The 16,881-nt window shown below is 41.1% G+C and overlaps 1 protein-coding gene across 1 annotated transcript in view; it reads right to left on the bottom strand.

The window, feature by feature from the left end:
- Positions 1-3,357: 3,357 nt before the first annotated feature.
- Positions 3,358-16,881, bottom strand: part of TMEM236 (transmembrane protein 236) — a gene marked incomplete at both ends in the record, with an annotated part of 45,457 nt that continues 31,933 nt past the window's right edge. Inside the window, one exon of the mRNA XM_080918558.1 lies at positions 3,358-3,926. Coding sequence (XP_080774684.1) covers positions 3,358-3,926 — 569 coding nt within the window. The remainder of the gene's footprint in view (positions 3,927-16,881) is intronic.

Consider the following 16,881-nt stretch of genomic DNA (forward strand, 5'->3'; position numbering starts at 1 on the left):
ATTGTTTCCTGTAGTGTGTGGAGAGCTGGTTTGACACCATAAGTGCGAAGAGGTATATCTTGTTTTTGTGAGATCCAATTCAACATACTTGTAATGTTTACTAGGTAGAAAAAGTTGCTGAGTTTTTCCATAAACAAATCCTGTGTCACATAGCCCATGCCTTCCCCACCTCAAGCCAGCAAGCTGCTTCGTTTTTCTTTAGATTCCTGTGCCTTAGGGCAATGACCACTCAGAGACATGCCTTGCTAACTGACCACTCAGGCAGTAACACTGGCCCACTGTGATACCAACATTAACCTGCCAAAAGAAAAGGCACCAATAAAAGACTATTATATTTTCATAATAATGATTCGATGACATTAATCCAGTCAGATACATTTTATGTGTCTCAACAATTAACCTTATATAAAGTTGACATATTATATGAACACTTAATTGTAGTGAGAATTCTAGTTTGTTTGGTTTTTTTTTTAAGCACACACACTGTAATGTTAAATGAATATGTTTTTGTTTTAATCCCAGGTGTGGGCAATGGGGCTGCTTCGGGCTCACAGCCACTAACTATGATTGTCTCGTGCTCTGAGGCAGGGGTTGCGATTTTTGCCAGTTTCAGATAGTTGATGTTTGCAATGCTGGGGGCTCTTGAGAGGGTATAAATGGGAGAGCCCCCAAAGGGCCTGTGATGGCTGCTGCTCCCCTGGGGCTGCCACACGACCCCCGACTGATCCCTGCTGGTTCCTGATACCGTGTTTGCTCTTGCTGGATTGCTGGTTGGAGATATTCTGATGATGAAGATTGGACTTGCCCCAGGGAACTTGATGACCCTAGTCAACATGAAGTAGTCTAAAAGGGTCCATACCCTCTTTTCCATCTAACCTTTCTCTCCTACTTATTATTGGAATGGATTAGGGTAGAATAAGGGTTGGAAGAGTGGTAGATATAAGAATCCAATAAAGCAGCCCTCCAAGTATACACATAATTATCATGCACCTTCAGATTTTATTTAAATACAGTCTGTTACAGATATGTTCAGTTTTTACATTCACACTTTACAACAGAAGTTAAGCTTTTTATTAGGACACAAAACCTTAATACAGACAACAATAAAAAGCTTATAAGAATTACAGTATAATTTTAGTAATATAGGTTTTAATTACATAATATAAAACTATTGATGCTACATTAGTGTAAGTTCTTGTTATGTCTCTTAAATACCATAGACTTGAGCTTATAAGCATCTGTGCACTCAGGCTAAAGACTCAAAGATTCTCCTGCCTCACATGATCTGTTTATTATATATGCCTTCATTATCTGTTTCAAGTATTACTAACATCCCCAGATATCAGGCATATCCATGTTCGACTCTCAGACACAAAATGCAGACTAAGCTCAGGTAATACTTAAAAGTTTTCGCTCAGAATTGAAAAATAAAGATACACGTATGTAAACGAGCTTGGCATTTATGAACATTGTATATTAGTCACTTGCTTGTAGGCATTTTTCAATTTTAGAAGATATGTATTTTATGTTAGAAACATTGTGAGCACCTACCTGTAGGACTGACAGGTAGAAAGAAAGGTGCCATTAAACAAGACCCTCTCAGGCTTCCTTTCATAGGATTGTCAAGTTAATGAGAAACCAAGAAAAGCAGATATATAATCAAAAGCTTTCGGTCACAGAAAGTGCATTCTGGGGGTGTGGCTTTGTGGCAGGTGCTTATTTGAGCTGGTGAGGGTGTGTATTATCCTCAGCAATGCACATCCCTGTGATCCCAGCACTGGGGGCGGTGGGGGGAGGTTGAAGCAGGAGATTGGTGAGTTCAAGTTCAGACTCCAGCCTGGGCTACATAGTGAGACCCTGCATCCAAAAATAAAGAACTTAAAATAAAAGAAAGAAGCACCGTGCTGTAGTCTGAGTTCTTTGAAAACTCACAGTTCTATTCAAGTGGAAGGATGGCTTCCCACATTCACTTCCATCTAAATATTTAATAGCTCATTCACTACTGACCACAAGAGTGATCGATAAAAACTTGTAGTAACCTTGAGATCTTACACGTTACATCTCTCAAATGCCAGCTATCCACTATTATTCTCAGAGAGTGAGCAGAGGGTGGGAAGGTCTCATCAAATGCCCAGCGTTTATTAAGGGGATATCATTTGTTCGACAGTGTGTTGCAAGCTCTCCAAATCCTACAGTCTCCTAACACTAGTAAAGAAGCATTCATATTATGTCCATCATTTACATAGTAGTGGGGGCCATAGCATTCAAGCAACTAGCCCAAGCTAATAAGCAAGGCTTAGCAATTACAAGTAGATCTCCTCTACGGCGTGCGAACTATGTGGGAAAGGAGCCTGGGGGTGGGCAAGACAGAGGCTTGGAACACTCCGAGTTACTCATCTGTTCAAAAGCTATTTGTCCCTACATTACTCTGCAGAAATAAACTTCTTAAACACTTCCCTTATAAACAGAGAATCTCTGTAGTGGATGTGAGTATCTATGCCAACATAGCCCTTGCCGAGTTCATGACTGTGTGTATGGTCATTGGAACATGAAGATATTCAAGACCTACTGAAACATAAAACACCTTTGGCATCACACTAAATCCAAATGATCATTTTATATCAGGGTTGTACTTGAGTTTTTTTATGATGGCATTGAATCCCATATATGTTACGCTCTTAAGTGTTGTCTTCAGTTCATGGTATCCATTATAAAGCTTAGTCTATCACAGTGCACCTTGGCTCCATGACCCTCAACACTGGTGCCGGCTGCACCAGCCCAAGAAGTCTTAAGGAAGCTCTGCCAAGCTGGTGTCTGCTGAAGACCCTAGTTTTCTGCGCAGTCAATAAACTTAATAGAGGTCACTGCAAAAATCTATTTCTAAAGCCAGGGATATAACTTATTAGTAGGTGTGTGCTAAGATGGTGTGCCCTGGGTTCAATCCTCACTGCTGAAAACACACACACACACACACACAGAGTATAATTTTAAGTTTGAACAAGACCCTATAACTCCAGTTTTCTGGAAAAGTCTAAGATACATTCAACAACCTCAAGTTATTTCCTAAAACTGGTTTTGAATAATTAAGCCACAAAATATTCTTCAACTGACTCGATATAAAAGTCTCATTCTTAATCTATCTCATCGCTCCTGTCATTGCTAGAAAGGCTTTATCAAGGAGTGATTTTTTTTTAGACTAAAGTAGAATATGCATGTCTAAAGTTAATAACTACGCATTCTGGAAGCCTGGAAGAGGCAACTGGAGAAATATAATTTTGTTTAAATGTAGCACCATTTATATATATATATATATATATATATATATATATATATATATATATACACATATACATATTTTTAAAACGGAGAGGTTTCAAAGGCAGAGAAAGGTCTGAGCTTGGTTACATAATTGAAGTAAACATAGGACACAGTCACTAGGACATTTTTACAAAGGCCCAGTACTGGCGTGATTGTCCCTAAGACAATGATTAAACTGAGTCTAAGAAAAACAAAGGGCAAATCTTGCATCAGGATTCCCAGGGAATTGAGGAGAGGGTTCTTAGGTGTGAAGACCATTCGCAGGAGAGAGATAAAACTGAATATGTAGACCGGGTACAGCCATCCTGACTTGTATACTGCTGGGTGCCCAGCCACACGCAGCATTTCTACAGTGTCGGACCACATAAGAAAGCTCCGCAGAAACAGCTCTGCCCGGACGTCTCTTTGAGACATCGTCCTCAGGATTCCAGACTGAAAGGAGGGCTCCAGGGGCCCGGACAGCACTGCCATGTGGTTCTGGGGCTGGGACATCACAGTGGGCTTGGCCACCTGGGCGGATGCAGGACTTTCGTCACTCTGGACCACCTGTCCTGTCACAGTTCTTATCTGCTGCAACGAGGTTATACAGATGTCATTGTCTTCATTACCTGCAAAACAGTGATTTGGATATTAATCTAAAATTCTTTAATTTACATGTTACTAAGCTGAGTTCAATGGCGGTCCTATAATCCCAGTGTGGGAGGAGGACCTGGAAGCAAGAAAGAAAACCAAATGGAGGTTGATCTAAGGTACATAGCAAGATCTGTCGCAAGAACAGACAATGTAGCAGGCAGATAGATAGATAGATAGATAGATAGATAGATAGATACATACATACATACATACATACATACATACATACATACATACAAAGATACATAGATGATATATAGATACATAGATGCATAGATAGGTAGGTAGATAAATATATGATAGATAAATGATAGATAGATGATAGATAGATAGACAGACAGACAGACAGAGAGATAATGGACAAGACAGACAGGAGAGAGGGGGAAGAAGAAAAGAAAGGAAAGTGAAGGAAAGGGCGGGGAGGGGAGAGAGTAGGGATTGCTCAGTTAGTAGAAGTCATGTGGAAAGAGAACTGATTACCAATGGTTCTCTGACATCCACATATCCCTCTTAGCAAACCCATCCTCGAACACACATGTAAAACCTAAAATTCAAATCGAAAATAAAGTCCCACGCGCTGGAATTTTATATAGCTAGGCATCAGCAGTGATTATCTCATACTGTTCTGCCACAGCATCCAGAGGACCTAGGCTCAGTTCCTAGCGCCCTCGTCAGGTGTCTCTCTGCAACTGCAGCTCCAGCCGCAGGGAGATCCAAAGCCTCCATCCCCATAGTGCACCTGCACTGGCCCGTGCACACACCTCCACATAGACACACAATAAAAACAAAGTTTTTAAATGTTAGTTCTTAAAATAGAAGTCCAAATCTTTGACACGAAGAAAACAGTAGCTGAGTGAGAGACATAATACAAACATTTCAGAGGTTCATATCATTTTGTATTTTTTCTGAATGTGTAAGTTATTTTCACGATTTGACAGAAAAGGGCATTATTAATTACTTATTGAATCCTTGAAACAAATGAAGAAATGATTACCAGTCCATTTCCACTTTTCAGAACTGGGACCCATGAGGTTAAATGATGGTTCAATTTCAGGCTCAGTGGCAGAGCCTGATCCTCTAGCCTGAGTGGCTTGGCTCCAGTTGACAAACTTTTAGTGCAATAGCTGTTCCTGTCTGTATAGAAGCAGGACAGTGTGTGCTCATTACAAAAGCCATGACTATCGAAACCAGATGAATCAACCAGTTTACCAGCTTGTCACGCTGTAAGATGAAATAGGCTCACAGGACTGACGATACATTAGTTCCCTACAATGGGAGTTCAGTGCTAAGAGAGAAATCTGTTTGAGCCACAGAGAATCTTCATGAAAATAGGTAAGCAGTTCTTTCCCAGGCGTTTTAGAAGCAGACAACAGGAGTGGTAGGCTGAACTCATCATAGATGGGTCATGAGCCTGTAGGTTGATGAAAACACCTGTCAGCTGAACAGGAATATTACTGATTCATCTATCTATCTATCTATCTATCTATCTATCTATCTATCTATCTGTCTGTCTGTCTGTCTGTCTGTCTGTCTGTCTATCTATCTATCTCTGTATGTGTGTACATTGTGCATGTGCAGGTAACTGCACAGGCAGGGACATATACATGCAGATGGTAGTGGTCAACTTGGGATGTTCCTTGGGTAATGTCCTCTTTGTTCTTCCAAACTGGGTCTCTCACTAGAAACCAGGGTTACTGACTAAGACAAACTGGCTAGTCAAAAATATCCAGAAATCTACCTGTCTCCCCCCACCCCCCACCCCCAGTGTTAGGCTTACAAGTACCTGCCACAATCTCCAATGTTTTTCTTTTCTTCTTCTTTTTTTTTTTCTTGAGATGTATTTTATTTGTACGAGCACTTTTGCCTGCATGTATAGCTCTGTCACACGTGAATCTGATCCTAACAGGCCAGCAGAGGGCACTGGACACCTTGGAAGCGAAGTCACAGGTGGTTGTCAGTCACCATGTATGTGCTAAGAATCAAATCCCAGTTCTCTGGAAGAGTAGCCAGTGCTCTAAGTGCAAAATAGTCACTCCAGCCCCGTGTCCAGTTTTCTTGTGGACTCTGGGGACTGAACTCAGGTTCTCATGCTTGTTTGCAAGCACTTTACTGACTGAGTAGCACTGTAGCACGTCATCTGCCAAACACTTATCTGCTTAAACACCATTTTTTGTTGCTAAGATTTTATCAGCCTCACAAAGTGTATTGAGAAAATAGTCTGAGAAGTCCTGTTACCCAGATAGACAAAAGGTAAAGGGAGTGTTGAGTGAGAAGATCCGAAAGTCAAAGAGACAATGTCAATAAAAACTGCTTGGACCGAAAGTGAAAACATTGTGTGATGTGTTTTGATTCATGACTAAGAAGCTTAGTGACTGAGATAAGACTATCAATTATTATACAATAAGCCTCAGTCATTTTTCATATAGTTAATTATTTAAAAATTTTAAGGTTCAACTAAATATTTTTATAAGCTACGAAGATTATCTAAGTTTTTATTTTTCTTGTGTTTGTGTTGGGTGATGTACTGGATGTGATGTGTGTGTGTACATGCAGAAGGCAGAAATTGACTTCAGGAGCTTTCATCAATTGCTGTATTAGGGGATGGTTCTGATGCTTTGATCAGGAATCTGCACGTGAACACTGAAGGTCCAGTTCCCCAATTGATTCTTGGTGGGTTAATAAATATTCTAGTGGCCAATAATCTGGGCAAAAAAGGTGAAACTTCCATTTACCCACAGACAGGCTAGCAGGAAAAGAAGAATTCACCATGCTTCAGAGGAAGGAAGAGCCACCAGCCTTGTGAGATCTAGTGGAGAGTGGTCATTGGCCACTTCCCCTGGGTTAGCAGAGGAGAAGATCAGAAATGCAAGTGAGCTAAGGCAGATGTAGGGTGCTGAGATAGGACTAATGTAACTGAGAAACTGGGCTGAGAAGCAGAGCTAGAGGTGTTGAGCTGGGAGTGAAAAGAGGGGTGTGATAGCCAAGGAAGAGCCCAGCCATTGAGTTAAAGCATATCCAAAATAAGCTAGTGTGTGTGTTAACGTGTGTGTGTGAGTGTGTGTGTGTGTCTGTGTGTGTGTGTGTGGTTTAGTGTGGTGTGTGTGTGTGTGTGGTGTGGTGTGTGTGTGTGTGTGTGTGTGTGTATGTGTGTGTGGTGTGGTGTGTGGTATGTGTGTGTGATGTGTGTGTGTGGTGTGGTGTGTGGTGTGTGTGTGGTGTGTGTGTGTGTGATGTGTGTGTGTGGTGTGTGGTGTGTGTATGTGGTGTGATGTGGTGTGTGTGTGTATGTGGTGTAGTGTGGTGGGTGTGTGTGTGTGTGTGTGGTGTGGTGTGTGTGTGTGTGATGTGTGTGTGTGGTGTGTGGTGTGTGTATGTGGTGTGGTGTGGTGTGTGTGTGTATGTGTGTGTGGTGTGGTGTGTGGTATGTATGTGCGTGTGTGTGGTGTGGTGTGTGGTATGTGTGTGTGTGATGTGTGTGTGTGGTGGGTGTGTGTGTGTGTGTGTGTGTGTGTGCACGTGTGTGTGGTGTGGTGTGTGGTATGTGTGTGTGTGATGTGGTGTGTGGTGTGTGTGTGTGGTGTGGTATGTGGTAAGTGTGTGTGTGTGTGGTGTGTGGTGTGTGTGTGTGGTATGTGGTATGTGTGTGTGTGTGATGTGTGTGTGTGTGGTGTGTGTGGTGTGTGGTGTGTGTGGTGTGTGGTGTGTGTGGTGTGTGGTGTGTGTGGTGTGGTGTGTGGTGTGTCTGTGGTGTGTGTGTGTGTGTGTGTGGTGTGTGGTGTGTATGTGTGGGGTGTGTGTGTGTGTGTGTGTGTGGTGTGTGTGTGTGGTGTGTGTGTGGTGTGTGTGTGTGTGTGTGTGTGGTGTGGTGTGTGTGTGTGGTGTATGGTGAGTGTGTGTGTGGTGTGCTGTGGTGTGTGTGTATGTGTGTGTGTGTGTGTGTGTGTGTGTGTGTGTGTGTGTGTGTGTGTGTGATTTGTGGATCTGAGAGAACCTGGACAGGGCTGGTAGCACGGTCCACCCAGAGCTTAAAGCAGGGTAGTAAGAATGATAGTTGTACTCTTTCTGTCTTTCCTTTCTTTTATTCATTCATTACTTTTTAATAAAATGTGATTGTTCTTTTTATTAAATATAGGTTTTTTTCCTCACATAATATATCTTTATCTCAGTACCACCCTTCTATTCCTCATGGTTTATCCCATGCCCCCGCTCATCTAGATCCATTTTCTTTCTCTCTCTCTCACTAGAAAACCAACAGGCTTCTAAAGGATAATAATTAATATATTAATATAATATAATTAATATAACATGACAAAAAACAAAACTAATACATTGAATTTTAACAAGGCAAACAAATAGAAGGAAAAGAGCCCTAGAGTGTCAGAAACCATCTAGGAAATGCTAAGGGCATGCAAGTGACCTTTCTGGAGATGGCTCAACATTTTGCATTGCCTGTGATGTGTGAACTCTGAGGCAAGGTCCCAGGAGACTTCATCCCAGGATTTCTTCAGCTACTCATATGCCTTTCTTGTCACCATTACATAGTCTAAGAATTCCTGGGCATCAACTAACCCTATTGAGCAGATTTTCTGCAGATCAACATAAAGATGTACAATCATATAGTAACACTATGTAGAGAAATTGATGATTTCATGATTCCTAATAATGATTCTATGAATTTCCTAAATTTATATATGTAATTCCTGGCCCTCTAAAAGCTGCAAATAGGACTCTGTAAACCTTCATGTGTCATGGGCTAATGTCACTAGAATAAGAAATCAAGCTTGTAACAAAGTTACAATCAGGAAAAAGTCCAACTTGGTTAGCTGTGAAACAATGATCTGGTGACTAAAGGTCATAAGCTGGGAATGGACAGTTTATTGTAGGTGCAAGAACAAAAATAAGATATTGACTAATCTATACAAGACTTCAAAACTAATGAGACACAAGGCATATGATTTGCCTGTTGACAAAATCATTCCAAAAATAATTTATGCCATAGGCATTATTGTTTTGAACTTATAATAAACTTATGGAGCTAGTACCAGATAATGAATGTTTAGTCGGGTACTATTCTTAATTGGAAAGGCATGCAAATATTTCTGTTGCAGCTCTTTATGACCTGGACTTTATGCGTGTCCTTATGACAAGAACTATTGTCTTGAACTTGCTAGAACTAATAACATGTGATGATACTTGGAAAACCATACAATCAGTTATCCCAAGAGAGTACAAAACATAAGAAAAGTAAATGTGCAGCTTTCTTAGCTTCACCTATAATGCATAATTTTTCCTGCATGCATGAACAAAGATTGTATGGAGCTTGCCCTATAGTTTTACTCTATCCATCAAATATGTGTTTGTATGTATGTACATATCTATGTATCTATGTATGTATATTTGTAAAAACAAATAGAGCTTCTTTTTCTGTTTCATCCAGAGTGCGTGGGTGTAACTCTGTGAGCATGCATTAATGAACTCCAAGGCTCTTACCTGATCAGCAAGGGGTTTGAGAGTAAAAGAACAAAGAATAAGCTAATTCCTTTACTATACTCCCACTAAACAACAGGCGCTAATCACCAGAAGTCAGAGGCTTTTCACCACAATATAAAAAAGAATTTAAGAAAAGTGAATGTTACCAAAGGTAAGCAACTTTTGGTCTGTGAAAATCAAGTTTTGACATATATCGACAAAAAAGAATAAAGAAAAAAAAAAAAACTAAAATCCTTTTGCCGACCCTAAGAATACCACACAGAATATCAGCTTGACAAAGGGTTGCAAACTCAGCTATGTTTCAAGGCCAGGAAGTGGCACTGTAAGGAGTGACACATTATGGTCACTGGGAGCTGTAATATCTGAGAGGAGCTGTTGGTCAGAGCACCGAGTCCTTAGCTAGGGGTTTTGAAAATATACTGAGTCAGTGTATCTTTAGTAAAGTTGGGTCTGGGAACATCATGTGTCACACGAGCTCAATGAGGATGAGTTTAGATTTGAGGATGTCATCCTGACTTCCAGTGTGATGAGCTAGAATTATGAAGCAGGGATCTCTCCCTCCCAGTTGTGCAAAAGTGGGTTGAACAAGCCAAGAAGCATATGGGCCACTGGAGTAGAGCAGCAATGGGCTACTAAGAACAGAAATGCTGCAAGTTCAACAGCTGACCCCAGGACTACCATCATTTAATTCTGCTTAAATTTCCTCTTATAGTCTTCTTACTGTCAGTTATTTGTTCTATTTGAATGGATGTGTAGATACATAGATAGTTAGATAGATAGATAGATAGATAGATAGATAGATAGATAGATAGATAGATAGATAGATAGATAGAGATAGAAGGCAGGCAGGCAGACAGAGGTATAGGTATATATATAGATATAGATATATAGATATCAGCAAAATGAAAGCAAAAGATGTAAGCTTAGAGACTCAAGGTGCCCTGAATGCAATTAAAACTATAGTGCACTTGTGTCTCGAGCTAAAACAGCTATCTGTCTTTACTCTGCCAATTAAATCATTAAAAGACAATATTTTGGTAACAAGTAGAGCTTCAGAAGGTAATCTTTGCCTTCTCTAGTTCACCATTTACTTGTATTGATTTATTTCTACCTCTCACTTGTTCCCCTGGTGTCTTTATGGCCCTCAAGGAGAATATATAACACTCCAGAGCAAATCCGTGGTGAGGTATTTTCAGATGATGTGTGTTCCTCTTGCAAAGAGAAGAAAGCCATAAATTATATGAATGAAGAAAGGCCACAGGGGGGACTGGAGGGGAGAAAATTTAAAGATCCAGGGAGAAAGCTGATATTAAAAGTCACAAATTAGACTTCTCATTGCCTTTTCTGATCAAATATTAGGATACCACTTTTTTTATGAACATGGTATACACACTTATAATCCCAGCACTTGGGAAGCTGAGGCAGGAGCATCACCATAAAATCAAGGACAGTCTACATGGCAGAGTCTACAAGCAAAATTTTGTCTCAAAAAGGAAAAAAGCAACAGAATAAACAATATCACTGCATCAGACCTAAGCTAGGCTTTAGAGCGTTATGAAGCAAGCAGGATGGAAATAGACCTGACTGCTATGACTCTGAGCCCCCTGTAGTCAGAGCAATAAGGATAAAATAATAGATGACTATGGGGCTTGGAAAGGAAAGTACAGTGATCCTATGCGGTTCATTACTAGGATGTCCATGGGACACCAAATCCAAGGATGCTCTAGTTTATGTTAAAACATGATGCAACATTTACAAATATGCTATGCATATCCTTCTATGGAGTTTAAATCTTCTCTATTCCACTTATAAATACAATACAGCAAGAATGTTCTGTGATTGCTATGATAGATATTTTTAAGAAATGATAAGAAGTCAGTACATGGTGCAGATGTAATTTTTCCCAGGCATATACTTCCTGGTATGTGTTCCCGTGTGTGTCTTGTCCGTGTGTGTGAAGGCCAGATAACCTTGAATGTCTCCCTCGCTTGTTCCCCACCTCTTTTTCTCAGACAGAATATTTCTGGACCTTGGAGCTAACAGATTCAGCTAGACAGGATGGCCGGCCAGTCCTACACTCTTCTCTCCACTTCCCGAGCTCTGGGATTCAAGCCCCTGGTTTTTTTTATATGTATTCTGAGGGTCCAAACTTGAGTCCTCATGACTGCACAGCAAGAACATCACCCACTGAGCCATCCTTCCAAACCTTTCAAACACCTTTGATGTAGAAACCGTGGATGGTGGGGGAGATGGGGCAACTGTAAATTCTGTGATGAGGCAAAACCACGGGGTCTCCAAATAACCACAGGGGGTCAAGCAGAGCTCATCTGAGAAATAACAGACAAAAAAGGGAACTTGACTGGAAGTGGGAGTAGCACATGTGAACAGTCTTCTGTCACCAGGAATTAAAAGAGTTGCTGAGAGACTCGGGAAGCAGAAGGGAGGAAGAAGCAAGGAGTTAATTCTGTGTATTAGGTACAATTCTAAACTCTTCATACTTCGAAAATCATTTACAAATTCCTGGCCACATGAACACCTGTTTTCTCTTAAAAATGATGAGCAATCTGAGGTACAGAGAGATCAAAAGCTATTTCCAAGGTTACAGAAGTCACAGAACTTGAATCTTAAACCCCTAAACACTATACAACACGGCTTGTGGTAGAGACAGATTGAATAAGACCTTTGTGACCCAGATAAATGTTTCAGACTTTATTCTAAGCTCAGTAGTAGAAACTTTTTTAAAAGATGTGAACAAGAGAAAGAACCACCGAGAGTAGAATAGAAGGCATTGGGACCAAGAAAACAAGGTCAACAGGAAAACAATGTGATCTCAATTCTCTGGACACAAAGAATTACCCAGGAAAAAAAGAAAATTGGCCTTGGTCAACAGTCTCTGAACTATATCCTCTGAGAGTAACATATTCTAAAGAAAACTAATCACTAATGATTCAGACAGAAAATTGTGGGGAAGTACAGAAAAATAGCTGTTGTTTTAATATTTCGTTTTTTAAAAAAACAGGTAGTCACAAAGCATGTGTCAGCATGCCACTTATAAGGACAAGAGAGAAAAAAGACACAATGTATTTGAGTGTGTGCCCAGAGAAATGGTGGTCGTAATGATGTTGACACTCAAGACCCCTTGAGGTGGGAGAGACAAAGAACAATCCGAACTAACAAATGATGAGGTGTAGCTCCTACCTCACATAGTTTCAATTAAATTAAATTAATTAGAGAAGAAGAGAAAATCAAGAAAGTGAAGCAAACAGTAACAATGATTAAGGCTTGTTACGGTTTGGTCATGGGAGGCTTGGTGCCCCTGGGGAAAGTCCACAAGTCTGAGAAATAGGGTTACACTACTGTCTTAAGATCATGAAATGATTCCTCATATTTGCCCTTCCTCATCACAAAGAAGAATGCTGCCCTGGGAATACTACCATCTGGAGTAGAGAGAGCTTATACCCTCAAGCAAGAGCTCAGAGTGAGCACCTCTTCCCAATTCTGGGATCACTAGTCAGGCAGGGATCCATCTTGGCTGTGGGAACTGCTCTTTGTGGAGGTGTTTACACCACAGAAGCTGACAAGTGCTATGAATCAGGGGCTGATAGATGCTTTTCAGCCAAAGTGTTTGCTATCCAGGCAGGAGGACCCGAGTTTAGATCCCAAGCACCCATGGGCATGGTCATCTGTGATAGTAGTGTTGGGCAGGCAGACAGGAAAATCTTGAGAGGTCACTGGACAGCCGGTTTAGGCAAACTGTCAAGCTCTGGATTTACTGAGTGACCCTGTCTCAAAACAACAAGGTAGATACTGAGGACTGAGCTAGCCATCCTGGCATCAGTTTCTGACCTTCACATGTACACATTCGTGTGCCTATGCACCATCACACATTTGCACACACACATTGGAACATGTACACACACACACACACACACACACACACACACACACACGCACACACACGGGCACACATACACCTAGAAGTCAGCTTTCTCACTCAAAGTTCCACACTGGAGAGCAACTTGTTAAACACTGACCAGCACAATATTGGATGTTTCCAAAAAACTTATGCAATGTCCGGCAAAGTGATGAGGGGAGCGATAGAAAAAAAGAAAGAGACATGAGAGACATGGTGAGGAAGAAAAGCAGGAGCAACTCAAGACAATGAATCAGCCCGTCATCATTTCAGGAAGGGCTCGTGAGCACTTCCTAGCTGTGAAATAGCTGTGCCAACTTCCATTCAAGAGACGATGCATTATTATTCAGAAGATTCCGAAGGCTTGCATCCAGTTTCAGTTCCCTGTTAAGCATCGCATGAATCTGCGAAGAAAAGCATGTGTCATCTCTGGGCTTTAAGTAGAAGGAGCTGCTAGAGGAACTGTTATCTGAGAATCTAGCTGGAAGGCTGGGGGTTTAGAGACTGTTTTCTCTGTTGCCGTTGTTCCACAGATGGATCTAACACTGAACCGGAACTGTTGAACCTGGCGCTGCAGTGTTTGATGGGTTCCCATTCTGAATGTTCAGAAAGCTTACTGATTAGAACTTCCTGCCCCCAACCCAGCTTCTCATGCAGGCAGTTCTGGCTTTTCCCCAAAGTATGAATAAGGTTGGAGAATAGGGTTGCCTTCCTAGGTATGTAAATAGAAAAAAATCACAATAGCATTTACAGCATCTTATACTTCTAAACTTGTTTTATATGTAAAATGTAAACTAACATGTTAGTGTTCCCATAAATAAGATCCCACCATCAATCTGCATACAATGAGCACAGAGTGATGGTGAGCATGTGCACGTGTGTAAACAGTCCCCTCTTGTAAGGACAGGTAGACATGAAAACTCAATAACCTGCGCCTGTGATTGCAAACTGGTCTTGAATAACATAGCCATGGAAAATTGGGATTGGTATTTATTGTAAAGAAACACATACTGGATTCTTTCTATCTCTTTATTCTTATAAGACTCTCTGGAAATCTTAACATTTATTCCCTGAACGTCTTATAGCTGTCAGCATTCTTGTTTCACATACTAAATTTGTTCATGGCTTTTTGCCATAGAGAAATGACCATTTTGTAATGTACTATTGAAAACATCTAAAGCTGGGACTGGAGGTGCTTCAGATGGTATTACACTTGCTTTGCAGGCATCTGGAGCTAAATCTGACCCCTAACACCAACATAAACATCTGGGGAGGGGTTGTTGCATGCTTGTAATCTCCATATTTGGGAACCAGAAGCAGGCAGATCCCAGGGACTTCCTGAGAACCAGGCCTAGCCCAGTTAGTGAGCCCCAAATCCAGTAAGTGATCCTGTCACACAAAAAAACAAGATGCACAGTTCCCAAGGAACAGCAGAAACATTGGCTTTCAGACATATACATGTACACACAAACACACACACACACACACAGTGAAAGAGAGAGAGAGAGAGAGACAGAGACAGAGACAGAGACAGAGACAGAGAGCTGACCTCATTAAAAACTGGAGCCTGAACTCAAGGCTATTTAGCAGTGGTGTCCTGTATCTTCTGGCACAAGGCTCATGCTGAGAGCATTAGGGGACCTCTGTCTGTGATCTAATCCTGATGGCTGCTACTTCATTAGAAAGTATAAATCAGAAATTTGACCCTCCTCTCCTCCACAGTCTAAGAAATAAACACTTATTTCTCAAAAAAGAGGGAAAAAAATCCTAGAACTATACAGCTTTCTGAAACTTCCTTCTCCGTAGCAAAGGGAAAGCAAGGAAGGGAACAGACTCATTCTTGGAACAGTCCTGGACACCGTGTTCCTCAGACTGAGTGCCCAGCACATTATCAAACCACACAGCACGGAAACCTAGCTTGCACTGTATGTGCCCATACTGTATAATAAGCTGTTCCTTTAAAAGAAACAAAGAGGAACTCAAAATGTCATTGTATTCAGAAAAACATCCAATGTCCCCTTTTCCTTGTATGGGTGTTCATACATATATACAGTGTGTTGTGATTACACACACACACACACACACACACACACACATACACACACACCTTCCCCTCTGGTTTGCCAACTCCTTTTCCTCTGACAATACTGCCCTTTTCTCATACTCCAGTGGAAGGGCTAGTAGAGGAAAGGACACCCTCTTCCTTGTTTTGTTTCTTTCTCAGCTTCCATAGCATATTTTACATTCAATTTAGTTAAGGTAGGGTGAATTACATTCTAGGAAAATCTGGAAGGCAATTAAGTCCTTTGGAAATTTGGGGCTAGTCCTTCAGAGTTGAAGCTCGCTGGTACTTCAATTACTTTGTTCCTAATACTTACTGTCTCCTAAACCTAACCCTAACCCTCTAACCCCAACTCTAACATTAACCCTCTAACCCTCTAAAAACCCTCTAACCCTCTAACCCTAACCCTAAAAATGCTAATCCTAACACCCTAAGCCTCTAACCCTGACTTTAACACTAACCCTCTAACCCTTTAACCTTCCAATCCTCTAACTCTAACTCTAACCCTAAGTACATGGGTGGTTTAGTAGGGCAAGGTTAAAGGGTTACAGGTGGCAAATTTATGTTTCTATATTTGGATCAATGAGTACATATATGCTCTCATGGTTTTTAGTTAATTTTTTTATGCATTATATTTTGATTATATTTTTCTCCTCCCCCAGCCACTTCATGCGCTCATTCTTGTTCTCTCTCTCTCTCTCTCTCTCTCTCTCTCTCTCTGCTCCACAAAACACAACAATCTGAAAACCAAAAAATAAACAACAAAAAACACAATAAGACAAAAATCTCACATTCATACACACACACACACTCACACACACATACTCACACACACTCACACAAACACACACGCACACATACACTCACACACACACACACACACACACACACACAAACACACACACCCATGGAGTAAGTTTACTGTTGGGTAGTTACTCCTAGGCATGGGGCCAACCCTCAACTGTGGTTGATATACCCAATGACAACCCATTGTGGGAATTGCTTTTGGCAGAGGGTAAGCAAATAGCTTTTCAGTTAGGGGTGATCCTTTGTGTCCACCTCCCCTTCTCAGTTTTGGTATTTTTGTCTGGTTTGTACCTGTACCAGTCTGGTGCATGTTGTCACAGTCTCTGTGAATTCATAAGGCATCATCCCTATTGTGTCTAGAAGCTGTTCCCTTGGAGTTGTCTGCTATCTCTGGCTCCTAGAATCTTTCTGCTTCCTCTTTGGCATAGAGCCCTGCCTGGAGGAGAGGGGTTTGATAAGCACCATTTAGGGTGTTTTTTATTTTGTCGCCTTGGTATGTAGCTCACTCACTACTCAAGAGCTGGGACATAGCATAAGACTCTCCTGGAGAATTGACTCTCAAGACCCCATGTGTATGTTACCAGGTGGCTTCTGGTTCAACTCAAATAACTTAAAAGTTCCACATATGTTACCATTGTCATCCAATTAAGAAAGTATG

The sequence above is a fragment of the Micromys minutus genome, assembly GCF_963924665.1.
Source record: "Micromys minutus genome assembly, chromosome: 6".
Taxonomy (NCBI): Eukaryota; Metazoa; Chordata; class Mammalia; order Rodentia; family Muridae; genus Micromys; species Micromys minutus.